This window comes from Chrysochloris asiatica, unplaced genomic scaffold (genome assembly GCF_000296735.1).
Source record: "Chrysochloris asiatica unplaced genomic scaffold, ChrAsi1.0 scaffold00019, whole genome shotgun sequence".
In the NCBI taxonomy this organism is placed as follows: domain Eukaryota; kingdom Metazoa; phylum Chordata; class Mammalia; order Afrosoricida; family Chrysochloridae; genus Chrysochloris; species Chrysochloris asiatica.
The window spans coordinates 23,429,545-23,450,898 of NW_006408537.1; the positions used below are offsets into that span (position 1 = coordinate 23,429,545).

Here is a 21,354-nt window from a genome sequence, read left to right on the forward strand (position 1 = left end):
TATGCATGCGAAAGCTGGACAGTGAATAAGGAAGATCATTAAAAAAATTGATGCTTTTGAGTTGTGGTATTGGAGGAGAATGTTGAAAGTGCCATGGGCTGCCAAAAGAACCAATAGATCTGTTTTGGAAGAAGTGCAGCCAGAGTGCTCCTTGGAGGCCAAGATAGTCAAACTTGGTCTGTCAGACTTCAGACATATCGTCAGGAGGGACCAGTCGCTGAAGAAGGACATCATGTTTGATAAGATGGAGGGTCAGAGAAAAGATGAAGAACCCAGTGAGATGGATTGGCAAAGTGACAGCATCGATGGACTCAAGCGTGGAAAGAGTAGTGTGGTTACGGGCAGTGTTTTGTTCTGCTGTGCATAAGGTCTATATGAGTTGATACCGACTCAGTGGCACCTAACAACAACAACAACAAATATTCTTAGAATATTAAGAATACCAGAAGAATGTTAAACACTTAGAAATAGCTTAATAAGATACGTATATAATGAAAAAATATACAATGTTTTACCAAATGTAAATATAAAGAGACTTGCTTAAAAGAATACTAGAATAGACATTAAAACTACGATAATGGAAATACGTTTGAAATTCTTTAAAAGAACAAAAAGAGAAATTTATGAAATAAAGAAGCATTTTAAATAGCAACTAATTTACTTAAGAATTGAGTTTATAATAAAATATCACAGACATTAGGGTTTATAAATGGAGGTGATAGATTAGCTTTTCATACCATGCATGTTTCAGAGACATTCTGAATGGATTAAAGTGGTAAATGTCAAAAAAAAAGTTACATAAAAAACTGATTTTGTGATAGGAAATGACTTCAGACTAGTAATAAAAGACAAAATGAAATAAGATATTAATCATTTGAAATTTCTTTGTAGCAAAATACAATATAAAATTGGAAACAATACACTAGAAACAAATATTTGTGACATTTAAAAGAGGCAAATGATTAATTAACACACAGTATCTATAAAGGCCTCCTGTGAATCAGTTGCAAAACAACACCTTTATGGAAAGGAAATAAACATATGTAATGTGCTTCTGCTCCTATAAAGCCATGTATAGCAGTGGAAACTGTATGCAGGATTGCTGTAATTCAAAGTCATCTCAGTGACAGTGGATGGGTTTTAATGTACAAACAAGAATTTTTTAGTAGCACAAATTAGCTGTTAAAATGATGCTCATGCTTACCAAGAACTGGGAAATACAGATTTAAACATTAAAGATTTAGGGATTTTGCTCATGAAATTTATAAAAATTAAAGTGACAGCTAATCTCTATTGTTAAGGATATAGTGGAAACCGTTATTGCCATAAATAAATACAATTTTTTTGAGGTCAGCTCAGCCATCTGTTTTAAAAACATTAAATGTAGCATTCTTTTCCATACAGTAGCTTTTATTTAAATTCTAGAAAAATAGTGATACATGTATAGAAATATGAATATAAATTATTACAACAACAGCCTTGTAGCCATTTAAAATAATTAGATGAGTCTCCGTATACTATCATTGATAATTTAATTCAAGAAATATTTACTGATTCTTGATGTAAAGTACTTTCTTCATGCTGAAAAACTCCTCAAGGAATGTTAATAGAAGAATTAATTTGAAAATATGAATAGCATGATTCCATTTATATAAAGGGCAAAATTTAAAGCTCTGTATGTTATATCATGTATATGTGATTACATATTAAATATTTGAAAGAATTAATACGTAAGCTACATAGTCCAGTTTGGAATATGTGCATATAAATGAATGGGAATAAAAAAGGAAAATTTATATTCTTTAATCGGGCTGCGAACCTTAAGGTCAGCGGTTCGAAACTACCAGCCATTCCGCGGGAGAAAGATGAGGCTTTCTACTCCAGTAAGGATTTACACCCTCGGAAACCCTGTACAGGGTCGCTATGGGTTGGAACCGACTCGACGGCACTTAACAACAACAACAACAAATATATATATATCTTTAATTTTTTAAAATAATACAGATGTATATGTGTATTAATAGATTCTTTTAATTACAAATATTTAAATCATAATATATAAATGGGTGTCATAAAATTTAATGATAATTTGTTGTTAACTGCCTTCGAGTTGATTCCGACCAATAGCAACCTTGTATAGGGTTTCCAGTGAGCAACTGGTGAGCTTGAACCACTGACCTTGCAGTTCAGACTTTCTGACGCATAACCCACAGTGCCATACCAGGTCTCTAGCCTAGAGTAAAATTGGCAATAGATAGAATGGTGGTAGGTGGAGTACTGTGGAGTCAGTTCTGACTCATGGCAACCCTAAATAGGGTTTTCGTGGTTGCAAATCATTACGGGATCTGGACGCCTCATCTTTCTCTCACAGAGCAGCCTGGTATATTCGAACTGCAATTAGCAACACAACTCGTCATTGATCAAAGATGTAATGGATAATATTTAAAGAGGTCTTACAAATAAGAAAACCTGTGATTCCCATTTTATATATTAACAGGAAAGATACATAATTATCAAAAAAGGCTAATATTAAAAAATATTCAGTCTCACTGATCATAAAAGAAACAAAAATTTAAATGTTCTTTTACCGTTTTTAATCTGTCAAAAATGGCTGTGATTGTCTTTGTTTTTTATTTTTTAACTTCGGTGGCTCTATGCCATTTCCATGATCATTTGTGGATTTAACCATTGGGTTTTCATTGACTGATATTTATTTATTTATTTATCTTACTATTTATCTAATGCTTTGTTTTTATTTATTTATTGCTCCTTAGACACATCTATGCAGGGCTGCTGTGTGTTAGAACTGTCTCAGTGGCACTCATCAACAACATTTATTACCTAGTTTGTTTATTTATCTTGTCTTCTCCTTCCCCCAAGTTATAAAAGTGGAAGAGTTATGTTTATATGAAATAAGTAAGTCAATCACAAAAGGGTAAATATTGTATGAGACAACTATTATAAAAAAAATTCAAGAAAAAGTTCACAGAAAAAAAGACACATTCTTTAATGGTTATCAGGGGTGGAGTGGTAAGGCAGGGTAAATCACTAACTACAGGAAAGCTCGAAGTCTTGGTGTGGTGCTGTAGAATCAGCACTGGACCATAAGGTCGGTTGAAACACAAGGTTCTAACCTACCAGCTGCTCCTCAGAAGCCTTATACAGGGTCACTAAGAGTCAGAACCAACTCAACAAAACTTGAAACCAACAGAGGATAGCTATATATTAACCTGAGTGAAGAGTGTCTGTGACTTTGTAATGACAATATAATAGGTGTAGAGGAGTGGTGACGTACAGAATTCCTTACCTTGTAGATCATTTCTAGAAATTAGTTTGGCAAGGGCACTGTAGGATAAATACTGGACTGATAACCACAAGGTTGGAAATTCAGACTCACCAGCTGCTTCTTAGTAAGCCTGTACACGGTCACTGTGAGTCGAAACTGACTCCATGGATGGCACTTAGCAACAATAACAAATGTATCCAAAACCAAAAAGAAAATTCCTTGTCAAGCAGCTTGTCTCAAAGGAGATTTCAGAGATTCATACAAAGATGTTTATTATAGAGTAATTTTTATTATAAAATGTTAGCCTAAATAAAGACCCAAAGGTAGAAAAATGGTTTAAAGAATTATAAGACATTCATAGTTATCAAAAAGTTTTACAACCTTAGAAATGGTGCTTTCAACAAATTTTTGATGACTTAGGAAAATGCTCATATTGTATGATTCAGAGAAAACAGTTTTTGTGTCTATATAACTGGAAAAAATTGAAGACTATACATAAAATTAACTTTTTCTTTTTTACTTTCCTTTATTTCCCATGTCTGTTAAATTAAGAAATATTTTGTAATCAAACAAAATCAGTGTGTGTTATGCAATAATAAATATCTGTATAGGAAAAAATGACATTTGAAATATACAAATTAAAGTTTTGTTCTCACATTTATGTATATACATTTATGCTATAAAAAGTCATATGAAACTTGATTCTAATTTCTTTTTAACATAAAAAGGAATTTTATTATCACTTATACCCAAGAGACATATAACAAAAGATTTATGTAAGGCAGAGGAATTATTTATTTATGTAGTAAAACCTGCAAAAGCCAGAACCTATGTAAGCCAGAAACCTGTACAAGAAGGGGAACTCAAATATTTTCCACTAAAATAACTTTTGAGAAGTTATAAGATCCTATCAAAGGCAGGAAACTTGTGAGACCTGGAAAATCAGTTCTATCAAATTCCAACACACTGTACTAGAAGAGAATACTTTCATAATTACAAAGGATCTAAATGAGCTTACCCCCAGATAAGAAAGAAAGCTATGTTTTATTTCGCCCCAGATAAAGCCTGGTGTGGTGCTATAGGATCAGCACTGGATTGTGAACTACAAGGTTGGCAGTTCAAACCCACCAACTGCTTCCTTGGAAACCCTATATAAGGTCGCTATGAGTCGGAACTGACTCAACGGCACATTACAACAACATTATTCCTACTTGTGTATGCTAGGTGTAGTATTTCTTGCCTTACACTATTTAATTACTGTCTAATACTCCACTTGTGTTTTTCTAACTTCCATTAAAACATTCTTGGAACAGTACTACAGGTTTCAGCTTATTTTAGAGACTATGTTTTAGTCTTCTAGTTTGTTTTTAAGAGACATAAAAATCTTGCTAGTTTCACCTCTACTACATTTATATAGCTTTTCTTGGGACAAAACACATCTTTGTTTCATTATACTAACGAATCAACATTCATCATATGTTTACTGTCACCTTCCATATCAGAATTCTGGAATGTGTAAACATTTTCTAATTGTCTATAATTCTGGGAATTAGTATCTTACTTAAAACTACATTCATTCATTCATTCATTCATTTATTCATTCAGTGTTTATCTAGTGAGTGACCACTATCAGTAGCAAGCAATACAATGTGAATAGTGCATAGTAATCTCTTCCCTTCTTGTTTATTATGCTGACCTTTTATTTTATGTTTTCTCTGAATTAGAAACATGGTGTAGGTGGGAAGAAAAAAGCTTAAAAAAGTGACAGACTTCAAAATCAAAGAATAACTGTACCATTTATTAAGCAGTGTATGGGGAATTTAAAATACACTGAGAAGAGAGGGTGAAGATATATTTGGTACAATTTGGGACATGTTGAATTTAAGGAACCTTTTCATATTCACATATTCAGTGGGTAATGGATTTACAGGTTAGAATTCAAGAGAGAAATGTGATCCAGAATTACAGACTTAGAATTCTTGTAAAAGTGAAAGTTGTTAATGTGATTAGCTCTTAACCAAAAGGTTGGAGGTTCAAGTCTATCCAGAGGCATTTCAGAAGAAAGGCCTGGTGATGAAATCAGCCTTTGAAAAACCTATGGAACACAGTTTTTACGCTGACACACATATATACTCCCTGGGAGTCAGAGTCAACTTGACAGTAACTAGTTTAGTGTATAGATGGTAGTTGAAATTATGGGAGTGTGAAGGGATGTGGTGCTGTAATTTTCTTTTCTTTTTAATGTTTTATTGTGAATAATGTGATAGTTTACATGGGAGAACATTAGTTTTACATTCATCCTATCGTATATCATTTCACTGCAATGATTACAATCCCCTCCATGCATCATCAACCAACCACAGGTGGATGACCTGCTCCCCAGTCATCAACACACAGCCCCTCTCCCTCTCTGGGTCTAAAGTCCCCAGCTGCTCCATCTCTCCATGTCATCGTCTCTTCCTCCATCTCTGGCATCACTGCTTCTCTGGGTAGGGCCCCGCTCTCCGCTTTTCTCCCTTGATGATCCCAGGGACCTCCGCTCCTAAACTGCAAAGTTAATCACTCCCCTCCTTGCTACAGAACATCTGTCTTTAAATTTCCAATCCTCACAATCAGTCCTGGTAACAATTATTCACTACTGTATCACAAGAGATCTATCCTCATTTCCTTTCATCAGCTCCACCTAGACAGATTTTATACTAGTCAGTGGAGATTCTACCTTCCTCCATGCCCTCTGGATCTAGGTTCCCTCTTGAAAACTTGTAAGCCAGTCACTTCTTGCCTTTATAGTCCCCCAACTTTGGGTAGCCAATGTCCAAGTTGCCCATCCCTGTCTACTGTGTGTATGGAGGGGGTGAGAATGATCCTTATTGTAAAGGTTTGTTCCCTTTTTTGAGCTACTGCATCCATAGGTGTAAGTCAAGTTCATCAAATTAATATTCTGGATATGACTCTTTTAGCCACAGTCTTTGTAACTCCCACCAAATGACTGAGTGTGAGACCATGCTGATTGGGTGTATTTACTTTTTTCCTAATGGACCTGGCTAAGAAAAAGGTGAAAAATGATGGTGATAGGATTATATGATTCAGTTGTTAGTTATTTGTTTACAGAGTTAATTGTGATTGTAAAAACCAGAAACTCTAATGTAAAGATAGGTCAGTTTTGCCATCCCACTAGATATAAAATTAGCCATGTAAAAGCACAATGGCGACCTTAACTACCAACAAGAAAGAACAATCAGGAGTGGAGCATGTCCTTTGGGCCCTGATAGCCCTTCATGTTGAGTCGTGACCCAGGAGACAGAGCTATGACACAAAGGAGTGGCAGAGGATCCGCAGCAACAGAACCAACAGCCAGAGCATCAGAAAGAGTGATGGGCTTCTCCAGCCTTAGAGCTAGCCAAGCTGAGTGCCTTGTGGCAAGAGGCTGGCTTAAGGAGTGAGTTGCATCCATTCACTTAACTGGGGGAGCCAAGTTTGCTGCTGGCCCATGGAGCTACAGCTGAGCACATTCAGGCTGAGGCTTATGACAGAGTGCAGTGCCCATTGGACATTTATCAGCAGTGCTAAAGGAGCTTTATAAAATGTTGTCTGAGCATGGGAGAGGCCAGGCTAAGAGGTTGAGGGCCAGAGAGAAGCCTGCCTGCAGACTTGGCTAGGAAGAAGCTAACATTTCTGGTCCTGAATTGTAGCCTATTCTCTAATAAACGCCATAATCAGGATTATTGTCTGAAGTCTGTGTAGCCATTGAAATAAATTATCAAGTTCAGCAGAGAAATAGTGTTTTATGAGGGATGGCTGGTATCAGAATTAGTAAAGATGGTTGAGGGTAGAGGTGGGTCTTCCCTGTGCCTCATGGTAATTGACCTTGGGCAGCTAACACTGATGATCATTACTCTGTTTCCTCCTTCTAAAGTCAGAGGAGATAAGACTCTGCCTCCACATCCTTTTTATAAATGGTTACTTCTGACACTTTAGGACAAGAAAATGAACACAATATATATATGTAAGCATATGATATAGATTTACCTGTATTCCTAGTAATCTAAAGACAAAATTTATAGCAAGATAAAATATATCTGACTGAATTTTTTTTAATCTACCATAATAAAAATTCTTTCCCCAAGAAAAGCCATCTGTTTGTTCTTTGTTCAGAAATCCTTGTTTTATTAATTTGAAGAAAATCAATTACCTTTATAAAAGATATATACTGCATTTCATAGTATGATTTAGTCAATACCTTTAACTTTCAGTTTGGGTGAAGATTATAATTAATTAGATCATTGAATTCCATAGTTTATTATAATTGTTTCTTTAACTGCTTTTTATTTCCTCAGTGGACTATGAAATGTTCATTTTGATCTTTGTATTTCTAGAAAATACACCCTACTGTTTAAAATATGTTGAGTAAATAGTGAATTAATGAATTGCTACTAGAAAAAAAGGAGTGTGACAACTCTATAAAAGTGTTACTGTAAATAAAATAGAACCTCAGAGCAAAGGAATGAAAAAAATTATTTGAGAAAGCATCTTACTTCTTTCTGAAGAGCTACAGATATTTAAGTATATAACTGAAGATCTTATTTTAAGATTTCATTATCTTTTAGAATATTATAAATTTAATCATTATTTATGTGGCACTGTAAGTGAATGTGTTGGACTGCAAAGTCTCTTTGAACCATAGGGTTGGTGGTTCAAGCTCACCAACTACTTCTCAGAAACCATATACAGGGTTGCTATGGATCAAAACTGACATTGATGCCACTTAACAACAGCAATCGTTATTTGTACACATTGTAGGTTGTCATTGATTGTATTCCAACTCAAAGTAACTCTTTGTGACCACATGTTTGTGTTTAAACTTTTCAATATTTGACTGTTTGTAGTTTGAAGTTGTTGATGTACTTTGTAATTTTAGGTTACCAATGATATTATTTCAGTACTAAAGTATCTTATTAAATTGTTGAAAATTGCAACAACTGCTATCTAAGAGAAAAAGCCATTGATAAGTTAGTCTCTGTACACACACATGTATACACACACACACACATATTTCTTTTTTAAACTCCACAAATTCGCTTTTGTATTAATATTCTGAATAAAATAATACATTTTGCATATTGCAGTAAGTTGCTCTTTTTGTCATTTCAGAAAGTAGAAAATCCTGATGAACTGGCAGAACTTATAAATATGAATCTTGCACAACTTTGCTCACTTCTAATGGCTTTATGGGGACAGTTTCTGGAAGTTATAACACTACATGAAGAACTAAGAGTGTTCTTAGCACAAGAACATCATACTTTGAGGGTAAGTTAAAGAAAACTGATGTTAGAAAACTCTCAAGAGTATTATCATTTATCTTTAAAGTTTTTCTTATGAATTAAAAATGAAAAGCCTGATTGTTACTTAATATATTCATAAATCAGAATGGAGACATTTATTGTTGAGCTCTTTGCTTTATAAAGTTAATAGTAGAACTATATAATTGAGCCCATTAACTAAGCTAACTGGCTTAGTTAAAACCTGTGCTAGCAAGAAAAACTACTTAAACCTAACTAAAGTAAGAAAATACATGATTCAAAATAGCTCCTAGAACTCAAGACCAGGAATTAAAGCCAGTCCTCTTTAAGGACAGGAATCAGAAAGTAGAAAGCCATCTCTAACTAAAATAGGCTGTTATCTCCTCCATCTTCTCTCTTTCCCCTCATTTAGAGGTGTATATAGCTCTGGTAGCGTAGTGGTTACGAATCGGGCTGTGAACCTTAAGGTCAGCGGTTCGAAACTACCATCCGCTCCGCGGGAGAAAGATGAGGCTTTCTACTCCCGTAAAGATTTACACCCCTTGGAAACCCTGTACTGGGTCGCTATGGGTTGGAACCGACTCGATGGCACTTAACAACAACAACAATAGCTCTCGTAGCGTAGTGGTTACAAATCAGGCTACAAGCCACAAGGTCAGCAATTCAAAACTACCAGCTGTGCCGCGGGAGAAAGATGTGGCTTTCTGCTCCCGTAAAGATTTGCAGCCACGGAAACCATATACAGGGTCGCTATGAGTCAGAACCGAATCCGCGGCGCATAACAACAACATTATGGAAATGTAGAATGTGTAATATGAACTTGACAGAATTAGGGGAGTAGTCTAGACAGACATATTTACTGTAGGCTTAGTATGCATATTGTGCAGAAAATTTTGTATGGTTTTATTGTATGACATCTAAAAAGATTTGAGATGTTAAATGTCTGTCTTTCCAGTCCACCACTTGTCTGTCAGTTTGTCATACTGTGGTGGCTTGTGAGTTGCTGTGATTCTGGAAGCTACGCCACGGGTATTTTAAATACCAGCAGGGTCACCCATGGTGGACAGGTTTCACATGACCTTCTGGACAAAGATAGATAAGGAAGAAACAGAGTTGAACTACTTCCGAATATTTACTCACTGAAAACCTTATTGAATATCAAAGAAACACTGTCAGATATAGTGCTGGAAAATGAACCCATCAAGTTGGAAGGCATGCAGATGCAACTGGGGAAGAGCTGCCTCCTCAAAGTAAAGTTGACCGTGATGACACCAGTGGAGTAAAGCATTCCAGAGCTTCATTTGCTGATGGGGCACAACTCAAAATGAAGAGAAACAGCTGTAAAAATCCATTAATAATCAAAACATGAAATGTATGAAGTATGAATCTAGGAAAATTGGAAATTGTCAAAAATGAAATGGAACGCATAAACATCAGTATCTCAGGTGTTAGTGACCTGAATTGGACTGGTATTGGCCATTTTGAATCTGACAACCACATGGCTTACTATGCCAAGAATGACAAATTGAAGAGGAATGGTGTTGCAATCATCGTCAAAAAGAACATACCAAGATCTGCCATGAGGTACGACACTGTCTTTTATAGGACAATATCCGTGAGATTACAGGGAAGTCCAGTTAATACCACTATTAATCAAATTTATGCATCAACCACTAAAGCTAGTGAGGATGAAATAGAAGAATTCTAACAATTTCTTTAATCTGAAATTGATCAGACATGCAATTAAGATATATTGATCATTACTGGTGGTGGATTGGAATGCAAAGGTTGGAAACAAAGATAGGTAGTTAGAAAATATGGCCTTGGTGATAGAAATGATACTGAAAAAGCGAATGATAGAATTCTGGAAAAACAATGATTTATTCATTTTAAATACCTTTTTTAAACAGCATAAGAGACGACTATACTCATGGACCTCACCAGATGGAATACAGAAAAATCCAATTGACTAAGTCTTTGGAAAGAGATGGTGCAATAGCTCCATATCAACCAAAACAAGGCCGGGGCAGATTGTGGAACTGACCATCAATTGCTCATATGCAAATTCAGACTGAAGCTGAAGAAAATGAAAACAAGTCCACGAGAGCCAAAATATGTATGACCTTGAATATATCCCACCTGAATTTAGAAATCTTCTGAAGAACAGATTTGATACATCAGACATTAAAGACCAAAGACCAGAAGAGATGTGGGATGACATCAAGAACAACATACAGAGAGAAAGCAAAAAATCATTAAGACAAGAAATAAGGAAAAGGTCAAAATGGATGTCAGAAGAGACTCTGAAACTTGCTCTCCAGTGCAGAGATGCTAAAGCAAATGGAAGAAATGAGGAGATACAAGAGCTGAACAGAAAATGTCAAAGGTCCGCTTGAGAAGACAAAGTTAAATATTACAATGAACTGTGCAAAGATATGGAGTTAGAAAACCAGAAGGGAAGAACACTTCAGCATTTTTCAAACCACGGGAACTGAAGAAAATATTCAAGCCTCAACTTTCGTTATTGAAGGATTATCTGGGCAAATTATTGCATGATGCAGAAAGCATCAAAAGAAGGTTGAAGGAATACAAAGAGTCACTGTAACAAAAGGAAATGGTTGATGTTCAGCCATTTCATGAGGCAGCTAGTGGTACTGAAGGAAGAACTCAAAGGTACATTGAAGGAATTGGCAAAGAACAAGGCACTGGGAATTGATGAAATAAAATGTGAAATCTTTCAAGAAAGTGAGGTAGCACTGGAGGCACTCGCTCATATATGCCAAGAAATTTGGAAGACAACTACCTGGCTAACTGATTGGAAGAGATCCGTATTTATGCCCATTCCAAAATGGTGACCCAACGGAATGCGGAAATCATCAGACAGTATCTTTGATATCCCATGTGAGTAAAGTTTTACTGAAAGTAATACAGAAACAGCTGCAACCATACATTGACAGAGAATTTCCAGAGGTTCAAGCCAGATTCAGAAGAGGACGTGTCAAGAGAAATATCATTGCTGATGTCGGATAGATCTTGGCTGAAAGAGACAATACCAGAAAGATACTTACCTGTGCTTTATTGACTACACAAAGGCCTTTGATTGTGTGGATCATGACAAGCTATGGACAACATTGTGAAGTATGAGTATTCCTGAACACATAATTGTGCTCAAGTGGAATCTGTACGTGGACCAAGAGGCAGTTGTTCGAACAGAACATGGGATCACTGAATGGTTTAAAATTAAGAAAGGTATGAGACAGAGTTGTATTCTTTCACCATACTTATTCAACCTGTATGCTGAGCAAATAATACAAGAAGCTGGGTTCTATGAAGAAAAACGTGGCATCAGGATTGAAGGAAGATTCATTAACAACCTGCGATATGCAGATTATATAACCTTGCTTGCTGAAAGCCAAGAGGATTTAAAATACTTACTGATGAAGATCAAAGACCACAGCCTTTGGTATGGATTGCATCTCAAAGTCAAGAAAACAAAAATATTCACCACTGGACCAGTAAACATTGATAAGAATGTTTTTCTTATCAACGGAGAAAAGACCGAAGTTGTCAAAGACTTCATTTTTCTTGAATCAACCATCAGCACTCATGGGAACAGCAGTCAAGTAACCAAACAACATATTGCATTAGGTAAATCTGCTGCACAAACCTTTTCAAAGTGTTGAAGAGCAAAGATGTCAGCTTGAGGACTAAGGTACACCTGACCCAAGCCATGGTATTTTCAATAACCTCATATGCATGTGAAAGTAGGACAGAGAATAAGGAAGATCATAGAGGAATTGATGCATTTGAGTTATAGTGTATGAGAAGAATATTGAAAGTGCCATGGGCTGCCAAAAGAACAGACAGGTCTGTGTTGGAAGCAGTGCAACTGAAGTGCTCCTTGAGGCCAGGATGGCCAAACTTCACCTCTCATACTTTAGACATATTGTCAGAAAAGACCAGTCTCTGGAAAAGGATATCATGTTTGGTAAGGTGGAGGAGAGTCAGAGAAAAAGAGGAAGACCTCCAGCGAGATGGATTGGCAAAGTGGCAGCATCAATGGGCTCAAACATGGCAACAGTTGTGCCGTTTGCCCCAAACCAGGCAGTGTTTTGTTTTGTTGTCCATAGGGTCGCTATGAGTCGATACCGACTTGATGGCACCTAACAACAACATCTTTCCAGTCTCATCTACTTGTAAACTTTGTATGCACAGTTTGGAGTTTCATAATAACATCAAGTATATATACTACTATTTTTGTTTTTCCTTTCCTTTCTTAATTATGAAATATAAGGTACAATAATGTATGTTAAAAGATGTAATAGTGTATATTAATAAAAACAATAAATAGTAAACATTGAACAAACTCGCACATTTTAACAAAACTTAAAAGCATACCCCAGGTTAACCATCCATCACCCAGATCAAGAAATAGAACATTGCCAACACCACCACACAACTCCTCTGTGTATCTTTTTCAATTACTATCCCCTTCTTGGCATTTAGAAAGATCATGCTGAATTTTGTGATAATATATTTCTTACTTTTCTTTTGATTTTGCCATCTGTGTATTTACACTAAATAATAGAGGTTTCCGCATTTTTTAAGTGAAATCATAACCATGTGCAAACTTTATATTCTGCTTATTTCGCTCAAGATATTGTTTGTGAGATTAGGCCATGTTTTTCCAGTAGCTGTAGATTGTTCATTTTCATTGCTGTGATGGATTCCATTTTAATCCACTCACACATTTGTTGATGGGCATTTAGGTTGCTTTTGATTGGTAGCTTTGAAAACCAAACTAATATGAGTGTTCTTATATATGCTTTTTGATATACCAGTTTCTCTGATATATTTACCTTTGAGGGAAGTTGCTGGATCATAGTGTATGCATGACTTCAGTTTTTGTAGTTAAAAACCATACTGTTTTTCAAAGTTGTACCAACTTGCAGTTCTACCAGCAGTTTATGGTGATCCACATACTCTTCAACTTTTATTATCAGACTTCTGCTTTTATGTGTTTAATGGGTATAAAGTTATATATTATTGTGGTTTTAATTTGCATTTCTCCAATGACTCATGTAATTGGGCACTGACTTGTATGATTATTAGCTGTGTAGTTCTCTTATTATTTATTATTGTTGCCTGTTCAAATATTTCACCCATATTTTTATAGCATTAACCTGTCTTTTTCTTCTTGGTTTGTAATAATTTTCTATATATTCTAGGTATTGGTCATTTGTCTTTTGTATGTTTATTTGTCATTTCATTATTATGCTCACTGTCTTGATGCTGTTATTGTTGAACGGAAGCTCTTAGTTTTAGTGTAGAACAAACAGAAAGACCAGACATTGACATATCCATATTTACATAAGTGTTCTGTTCGACTCTACCTTGGGCAGACCCTGAGCTTTGACTTGAGGCTTAGTTATCTAGTGCTGTTATAACAAATAACACAAGTAAGTGATTTTAACAGACACATTTCCCACAATTTAGAATAGACGATATGCATTCTACTTCATTAACAGAATCTCACAACCAAGATTTTCAGCAATAATCTCTGAAATGCAACTAGTTTTCATAGTGCAATAATGGATGTTGATAAGCCTCAAAGTCTCTTAATTATCCTTTTTAAAATAATAATAATAATAGGGTTTTAACTTGGAGTTGAAGTCAAACTTCCATATAGAAGTGAGCTGAATACGTACCAAAATTGATGGCAAAGTTTCCTGGAACAATAATTCAAAATGGGTAACCAAAGGCCCAAATTGTTATGCTATAGAGCAGAAGTCAACACACCTTTTTTGTAAAGGACCAAATAGTGACTATTCTAAGCTTTGTATGCTGTAGGTCTCTGTCATAACTTCTCAAGTCTGCCACTGTAGAATGAAAGCAGTCATAGACAAGACCTCTAAACAAATTAACATGGCTATGTTCTCATAAACTCTCTATATAAAAAGAGATGGTGGGCCATATTTGGCCTCCAGACCTTAATTTGCCAACCCCTACTGTGGTAGCATAGTGGTTACGAATCAGGCTGCAAAGTGCAAGGTCAGCAGTACGAAACTACCAGCTGTTCTGTGGGAGAAAGATGAGGTGTTCTGCTCCCGTAAAGATTTACAGCTTCGGAAACGCTGTACAGGGACACTATGAGTCTGAACCGACTCCACGGCACATAGCCACCACCACCACTTTAAAAAGCTGTGGGCTAATGCATCAGACTGCAGTTGTTTGGACTGTTAGTTTGGTGGTTCAAGCTCACCAGCTGCTCCTTGGAGACCCTATACAGGGTCGCTGTGGGTCGGAATCAACTTGAGGCACTTAACGACAAGAACAACAACTTTAAAAAGCTAAGATGAGAAAGGTGCCTTCTCCTCTTGTACATATTGCATAAGGAAAGTCCAGCAGCCAGAAATCAGCATGGAAGGTAACCTATAGGGTTTGGAGTTTCTGCTTGTTGTTTCTGTTTTTTGTTTTTTGAATTCTGTTTTTAGTAGAGAAGATTATTGTTCCATTAAAATGCTCTGTTTATATATACTACAATGGAAGTTCTATAAAGAGGATGATAGCAAGAATGAGAGACAGCTTTGTAGCATAATATCTAATAGGGATAGAGCTGTCCTGGGAGAAACAGGAAATGTGAACAGTCAGAAAGCAACTGGTGAGCTCTGAGAAAAAGGGGCAAAGAAAATTACTATCAATATGAAATTTTATATAAGACACAGTGAGCAAATATTTTTATGTTAATTAAACAGGGATATACCCTGCCTTGCCTTATCAAAACGGTGAACCTCTGGCTCCCATTCATGTAATTGAATAGGAACTTTGCTTATGAAATAATTCAGTATTCAAACAATGCAATGCTAAGTCTACAATAACCAAAGTTACCCAAGAGTCATTCAGTGTTTATATAGAGAGAAATTTTGTCATAATAGTTTATATAGACTATCCAATCTTATATTCAAAAGCAGCACAACTGGGTTTATTAACAGAAGTGAACCCATAATTTGGAATCCCTCCTTATTGGTATGAAAAATAATAATAATAATAATTAAAAACTTGAGCTACAAAAGAGGAAATGGAAAGCTATACTTGAAAAATGTAATGAATTAGGTCAATATTTGTGAACTATATTATTTGATGTCAAGATTTAGAAAGTGCAGTTTTTCAGAATCTTGGCAAATTAAGCCCCCTAAAATTGCTATGCTTTTAGTCACATGCTTATACACATTTACAGTAGAGTACGAAGACTTATGCATGGGACTGGCTCCCCAGTACCCCTTACTGAACCAAAAGATATTTATAGTCAAGTGAAAGACGTCTTTGTTATTGCAAATGGAGAAGTTATAAAATAACAACTTGTAAGAAGCAAAAATATTTGAAATTACAATAAATTTTGTACATGTCAATAGCTGTTAAGGATCTGAGATTTCACCCTACTTGTTAGTTAACAGGTTGGCCTGTTTTAGATTCATAGATCCTGACAGAAGACATGAGACTCCTGGGCAAAAACGTGTTTACTCCTCACTATAATAACACCATCATAACAGCAGACAGATTCCTCAAGCCCCAATTTCTACCACCTAGCATAAAGGAGCTCTGGTAGTGTAGTGGTTACGAATCAGGCTGTGAACCGCAAGGTCAGCAGTGTGAAACTACCAGCTGTTCCACAGGAGAAAGATGAGGCTTTCTGCTCCTGTAAAGATTTATAGCCTCAGAAACCCTGTACAGGGTTGCTATGAGTCGGAACCGACTCCAAAGCACGTAACAACAATAGCATACATAAGGCCAGCTTATACTTGCACACTCAGTGTATTGCATTTCAGGAGGAAAACCCTGTGTAGAGTGGGCCCAAATCTTATATAATGGATGGTAAGCATCTACTCTTTCCTCCTAATGGGATCTTTATCTTCCAAATCTGTTAGCAAATCTGACTTTAATCTAAAGGGAAACATCTCTGTCTCCTGAAGCTATTGCCAATAATAAAAACATTGTTGAAAGATAGTGTGAAACAAAGGCATTCAGTACTTCTGTTCACATAACTTGCAGAAATGCAAGAGACTCATACATAAGTAATTGTCTCCCAACATTATGTCTCGTAGAGAACTCACTTTCATTATAGTTTATTCTCTCAACACTGCTATTAATCTTTGTGGCTAGTGTGTCCCAATTTTTATCCTAAGACAGAGGTCAGCTAACTATGGTCCACAGATTAAATCTACATTCTTTTTCTATAGCCTGTGAGCTAAGAATGGTTTTTACATTTTTAAAAGGTCGTTTGAAAAAAAAAAAACAGCAAGAACAATGATAAAAATATTCAAGAGAACCATATATGACCCACAACCCTGTAATACTTCAAATCTATGGAATAAATTTGCAGATCTCTGCCTTAGGAGATATGGGCTTTAGATCCCTAAATTTAAATATGAGAACAGTTGATGTTCATCTAAGCCTTTGTTTAACTCGAAAATGTCATTGTGTTACAGCATTACATTTTTGTTCCTGGAGATTGCAACTTAATGGATGGACTCTTTTTTTTTTACCTTATGTTGATTAATTCTAGCATAAGTTAAATCTTCAGTGAAATTTTTTAAAAACTACATTTAATTACATATAACACACCTTTTGAGGTACTGTACAGATTATTCTCCACCAGTGTTATTTCTTAACTTGACTATAGTGAAATATGAAAACATAACTTTACTGGTAAGGTATCCAGCAGGACTTTCAGCACCAAAAATATCTACAAAGATATTGGGCTATTGAACGCTTAATATATGCTAAATACAGTGCTAATTGTATAACATAGATTCTCTCATTGAAACCTAAGTAACACCCTATCAAATTATTTTTTATCATACCAATTTTACAAGAGAAATACTAAAACTTGTATGCCAATATTACACAAAGGAGAATGATGCAACTGTGATCTGAGTCTGACTGAGAAGATTTGGGTATTAGCAGTCATGTCTCTTGCTATTTCAGGGTACATTAAAAACATTGCTATAAAATCAAGAGAGACATTTGCTAAACTAAAATATCAAAGCGTGTACTTGTTGTTTTTCAACATATCCGCCATATTTCTAAATCTTCTCCAAAGAATTCTGTGGTTTTGATTTATATTAGCCATTTTGGCATCCTTGAGGGATTCAAGTCAAGTTCCTTTTAAATGTTCTTTGAGTTTAAGAAGCATAAAAAAGTATGAAGGAGCAAGATCAGGGCAGTAGTTAGGGCAAAGTTTCCCTAACCGAAATTCTCAAAGAATGAACAGGTGCATTGTCATGATGAAGAAAATTCCTTGGCACAACTTTCCTGACCTTTTTCTCACCAAGACAGTTTTCTTAAAACTTCTTCCTAATAATCCCCTGTGATCATAATTTGTCCTTTGAGAAAATCGCTATAACAGTCTCAGTAGACTTCTCTGCCTTGAATTTGACTGGACCTATTTTTTGACGGCATACTCTAAAGAGAGTAAGACAGGTATATTACTGAAGAAACATGTCTGATACCACCCACTGGATGCAGAGACTTGTTTAAACATCTTGTTTGGAATGTTGTTGTTTGGTGTTAGGTGCCATCGAGTCAATACCAGTTCATAGCGACCCTATGCACAACAGAACAAAACACTGCCCAGTCCTAGGCTAACCTCACAGTTGTTGCCATGCTTGAGCCCATTGATGCTGCCATTTTGCCAGTACATCTCATTGGGGGTCTTCCTCTATTTCTCTGACCCTCCACCTTGCCAAACATGATAGCCTTCTCCAGCGACTGGTCCCTCCTGACAATATGTCCAAAGTATGAGAGACAAAGTTTGGACATCCTAGCCTCCAAGGAGCACTCTGGCTGCACTTCTTCCAACACAGATCTGTTGGTTCTTTTGGCAGTCCACAGTACTTTCAGTATTCTCCTCCAACACCATAACTCAAATGCATCAGTTCTTCTACAGTCTTCTTTATTCACTGTCCAGCTTTCACATGCATATGAGGTTATTGAAAATACTATGGCTTGGGTCAGGTGCACCTTAGTCCTCAAGCTGACATCTTTTCTTTTCAACACTTTAAAAAGATCTTGTGCAGAAGATTTGCCCAATGCAATATATCGTTTGATATCTTGACTGCTGCTTCCAGGAGGGTTGATAGTTGATCCAAAAAGGATGAAGTCCTTGACAACTTCAGTCTTTTCTCCATTGATAAGAATGTTGTTTATTTGGTCCAGATGTGAGTATTTTTGTTTTCTTTACATTAAGATGCAATCCATACCAAAACCTGTGGCTTGTTTGGAATAGACCCATTTCTATATGACCTTGAACCCTAGTAGCTATAATTTTTGGCTTACCCTCCTAAGTGGAACCTCAAATATTCAAAACTTTTTTACATCAAAGGGCGTTATTAACAAAGTAAAAGTAAAATCTACAGGTTGAGAGGAACTTTTATTTAATCATATAATCAATAAGGGTCTAATATGCAAAATGTATTTTAAATGTTTATAATTTAACAACGAAAGACAAACAACCCCATCAAAAACTGGGCAAAGGACTTGAGCAGACATTCCACCAAAAATAATATTCAAATGGCCAATGAGCACATGAAAAGAAACATAATATCATGAGCCATTCATGAGATGCAAATCAAAACTTCAGTGTGATATGCCATGTCACTACTATTATAATGGCAATGGTAAAAACATCACATAACAATAGATGTTGACAACATAATGGAGAAACTGGGACACTCTTCTTACATTGCTAATAAGAATGTAACATGATCAGTCATTGTGGAATACACTGTCAGTTCATCAAAAAGTTGAACATAAAACTGCCATATAACCCATCAGCCCTAGTCCTAGGTGTAAATATACCTAGAATATGTGAATGCAAGAAAGCAAACAGAAACCTGTACACCAGTGTTCATTGTAGCACTTTTCACAGTATCCAAAAAGTAGAAACACCTGATATGTCTAGCAACAAATAAAAGATGTACAAAATGTACATGAATACAATCGTATACCGCTCAGCCATGAGTTAATGAAGTCCTGAAAGATGTCATAACATGGATGAGCCTTGGAAGCATCATGCTGAGCAAACCAAGGAAGACAAAAATGGGCAAATACTGTGTGGTCTCATGTATATAAAGGAAGCACGTATCCAGAAACCAAAGATATTAATGATGACTAGATGAGAGGGAGGGATAAAGTGCCAGCTGTAGGGGAAGTCTTTTTTTTTTCTCTTTGTTGGTTCTGGAAAAAGGAACAGAGATCAGGTGGTGAGGAGGTCAGGTAGATTTCAGTATAAAACAGACTGCTTTAAAAGGAGAAAAAAATTAATAGAATATATGGTAACTTCAAAGAAAAGTAATACTTCACAACATGTCAAGAAAAGGAAAATCCAACAAGAATATGGAAACATTAGAACTATGAAGGAACTGACAAGAAAAAGTGAACACAGCACAAGAAGGCATGCAGAACAAAGAAACCAGCACACACACCCACAAAACCATAACGACAGCAATTAATTCAGACCTATTGATAATTACACAAATGCACCAGTCAATAGACAGAGAGTGGCTGAATGAATAAGACAACAGGATCCTTCAATATGCAGTCCGTAAAAGCCTTACCTTACACACAAAGACAAAACAGATTAAAAATAATAGAGGGTGGGAAAAAATATGCAAAGCTAATTACAATTTAAAATAAAAACCAAGCAGGAGGGAGTGGCAGTACTAATCTCTGATAAAATCAACTTTAAGATAAAAGGCAGCATAACATACAAAAAGGGACATTATCTCATGATTAAAAGGTCAATTGAACAAGATGATATAACCATAATAAGTACATATGCTGCCAACAAAAGAACCCCAAAATATAAAAATCAAACCCTAGAGAACTGAAGAAAGAAATCGACATATCCACAATAATAGTGGGAGATTTTAATACACCATTTTCAAAACAGGTTAGAACAGAAAAAAAACTCGACAAAGATGCAGAGTAACTGAACAACACTATCAACCAACTTGACCACATGCATGTATATAGAGCATTGAACTCAACAACACAATACATATTCTTTTCCAGTACACATGAAACATTATCTAGAATAAACCATGTGTTAGGCCACAAAACGAGCCTCCATTAATTTAAAAACATCAAAACTACGCAGCATCTTCTTGGACCACAAGGCTATAAAATTAGAAATCAACAATAGGAAGACCAAGAAAATAACATCAAATACATGGAAACTGAATAACACCCTGCTTTAAATCTACTTGGTAGTAGAACAAATAAAAGGTCAAATTTTAAAATTACTAGAAACAAAGGAGAATGTAAACACGACTTACCAAAACTTTTGGGACACAGCAAAAACTGCTGAGAGAACAATTTATGACAATAAATGTACACATTCAAAAAGAAGAAAGAACGAAAATCAGCACATTAATACAACATCTCCAACAATTCAAATAAGACAAGACCATCAAAGTAAACCTACAGTCACCAGAAGAAAAGAAACAACAAAGGTTAGAGCAGAAAGAAATGAGATCAAAACCAGAAAAACTATAAAAAAGAATCAACAAGACAGGAAGCTGGTTCTTCAAAAGAATAACAAACCATTGGCAAACCTAACAAAAGAAAAGAAGAAGACACAACATGCATAAGAAGCCACGAGGGTGACGTCATAACAGAGCCAATGGAAATAAAAAGGGTAATAACAGAATACTATGAAGTGTTGCACAGCTAGTGGTTACGAATTGGGCTGCGAACCTTAAGGTCAGC

General features: G+C 35.8%; 1 protein-coding gene across 3 annotated transcripts in view; it reads left to right on the top strand.

The window, feature by feature from the left end:
- FAM135A (family with sequence similarity 135, member A) overlaps nt 1-21,354 on the top strand; it is a 207,128-nt gene that overhangs the window by 135,006 nt on the left and 50,768 nt on the right. For all 3 annotated transcript variants that reach the window (XM_006835750.1, XM_006835748.1, XM_006835749.1), the window contains one exon: nt 8,438-8,593. In XM_006835750.1, the coding sequence (XP_006835813.1) occupies nt 8,438-8,593 (156 nt within the window). The remainder of the gene's footprint in view (nt 1-8,437; nt 8,594-21,354) is intronic.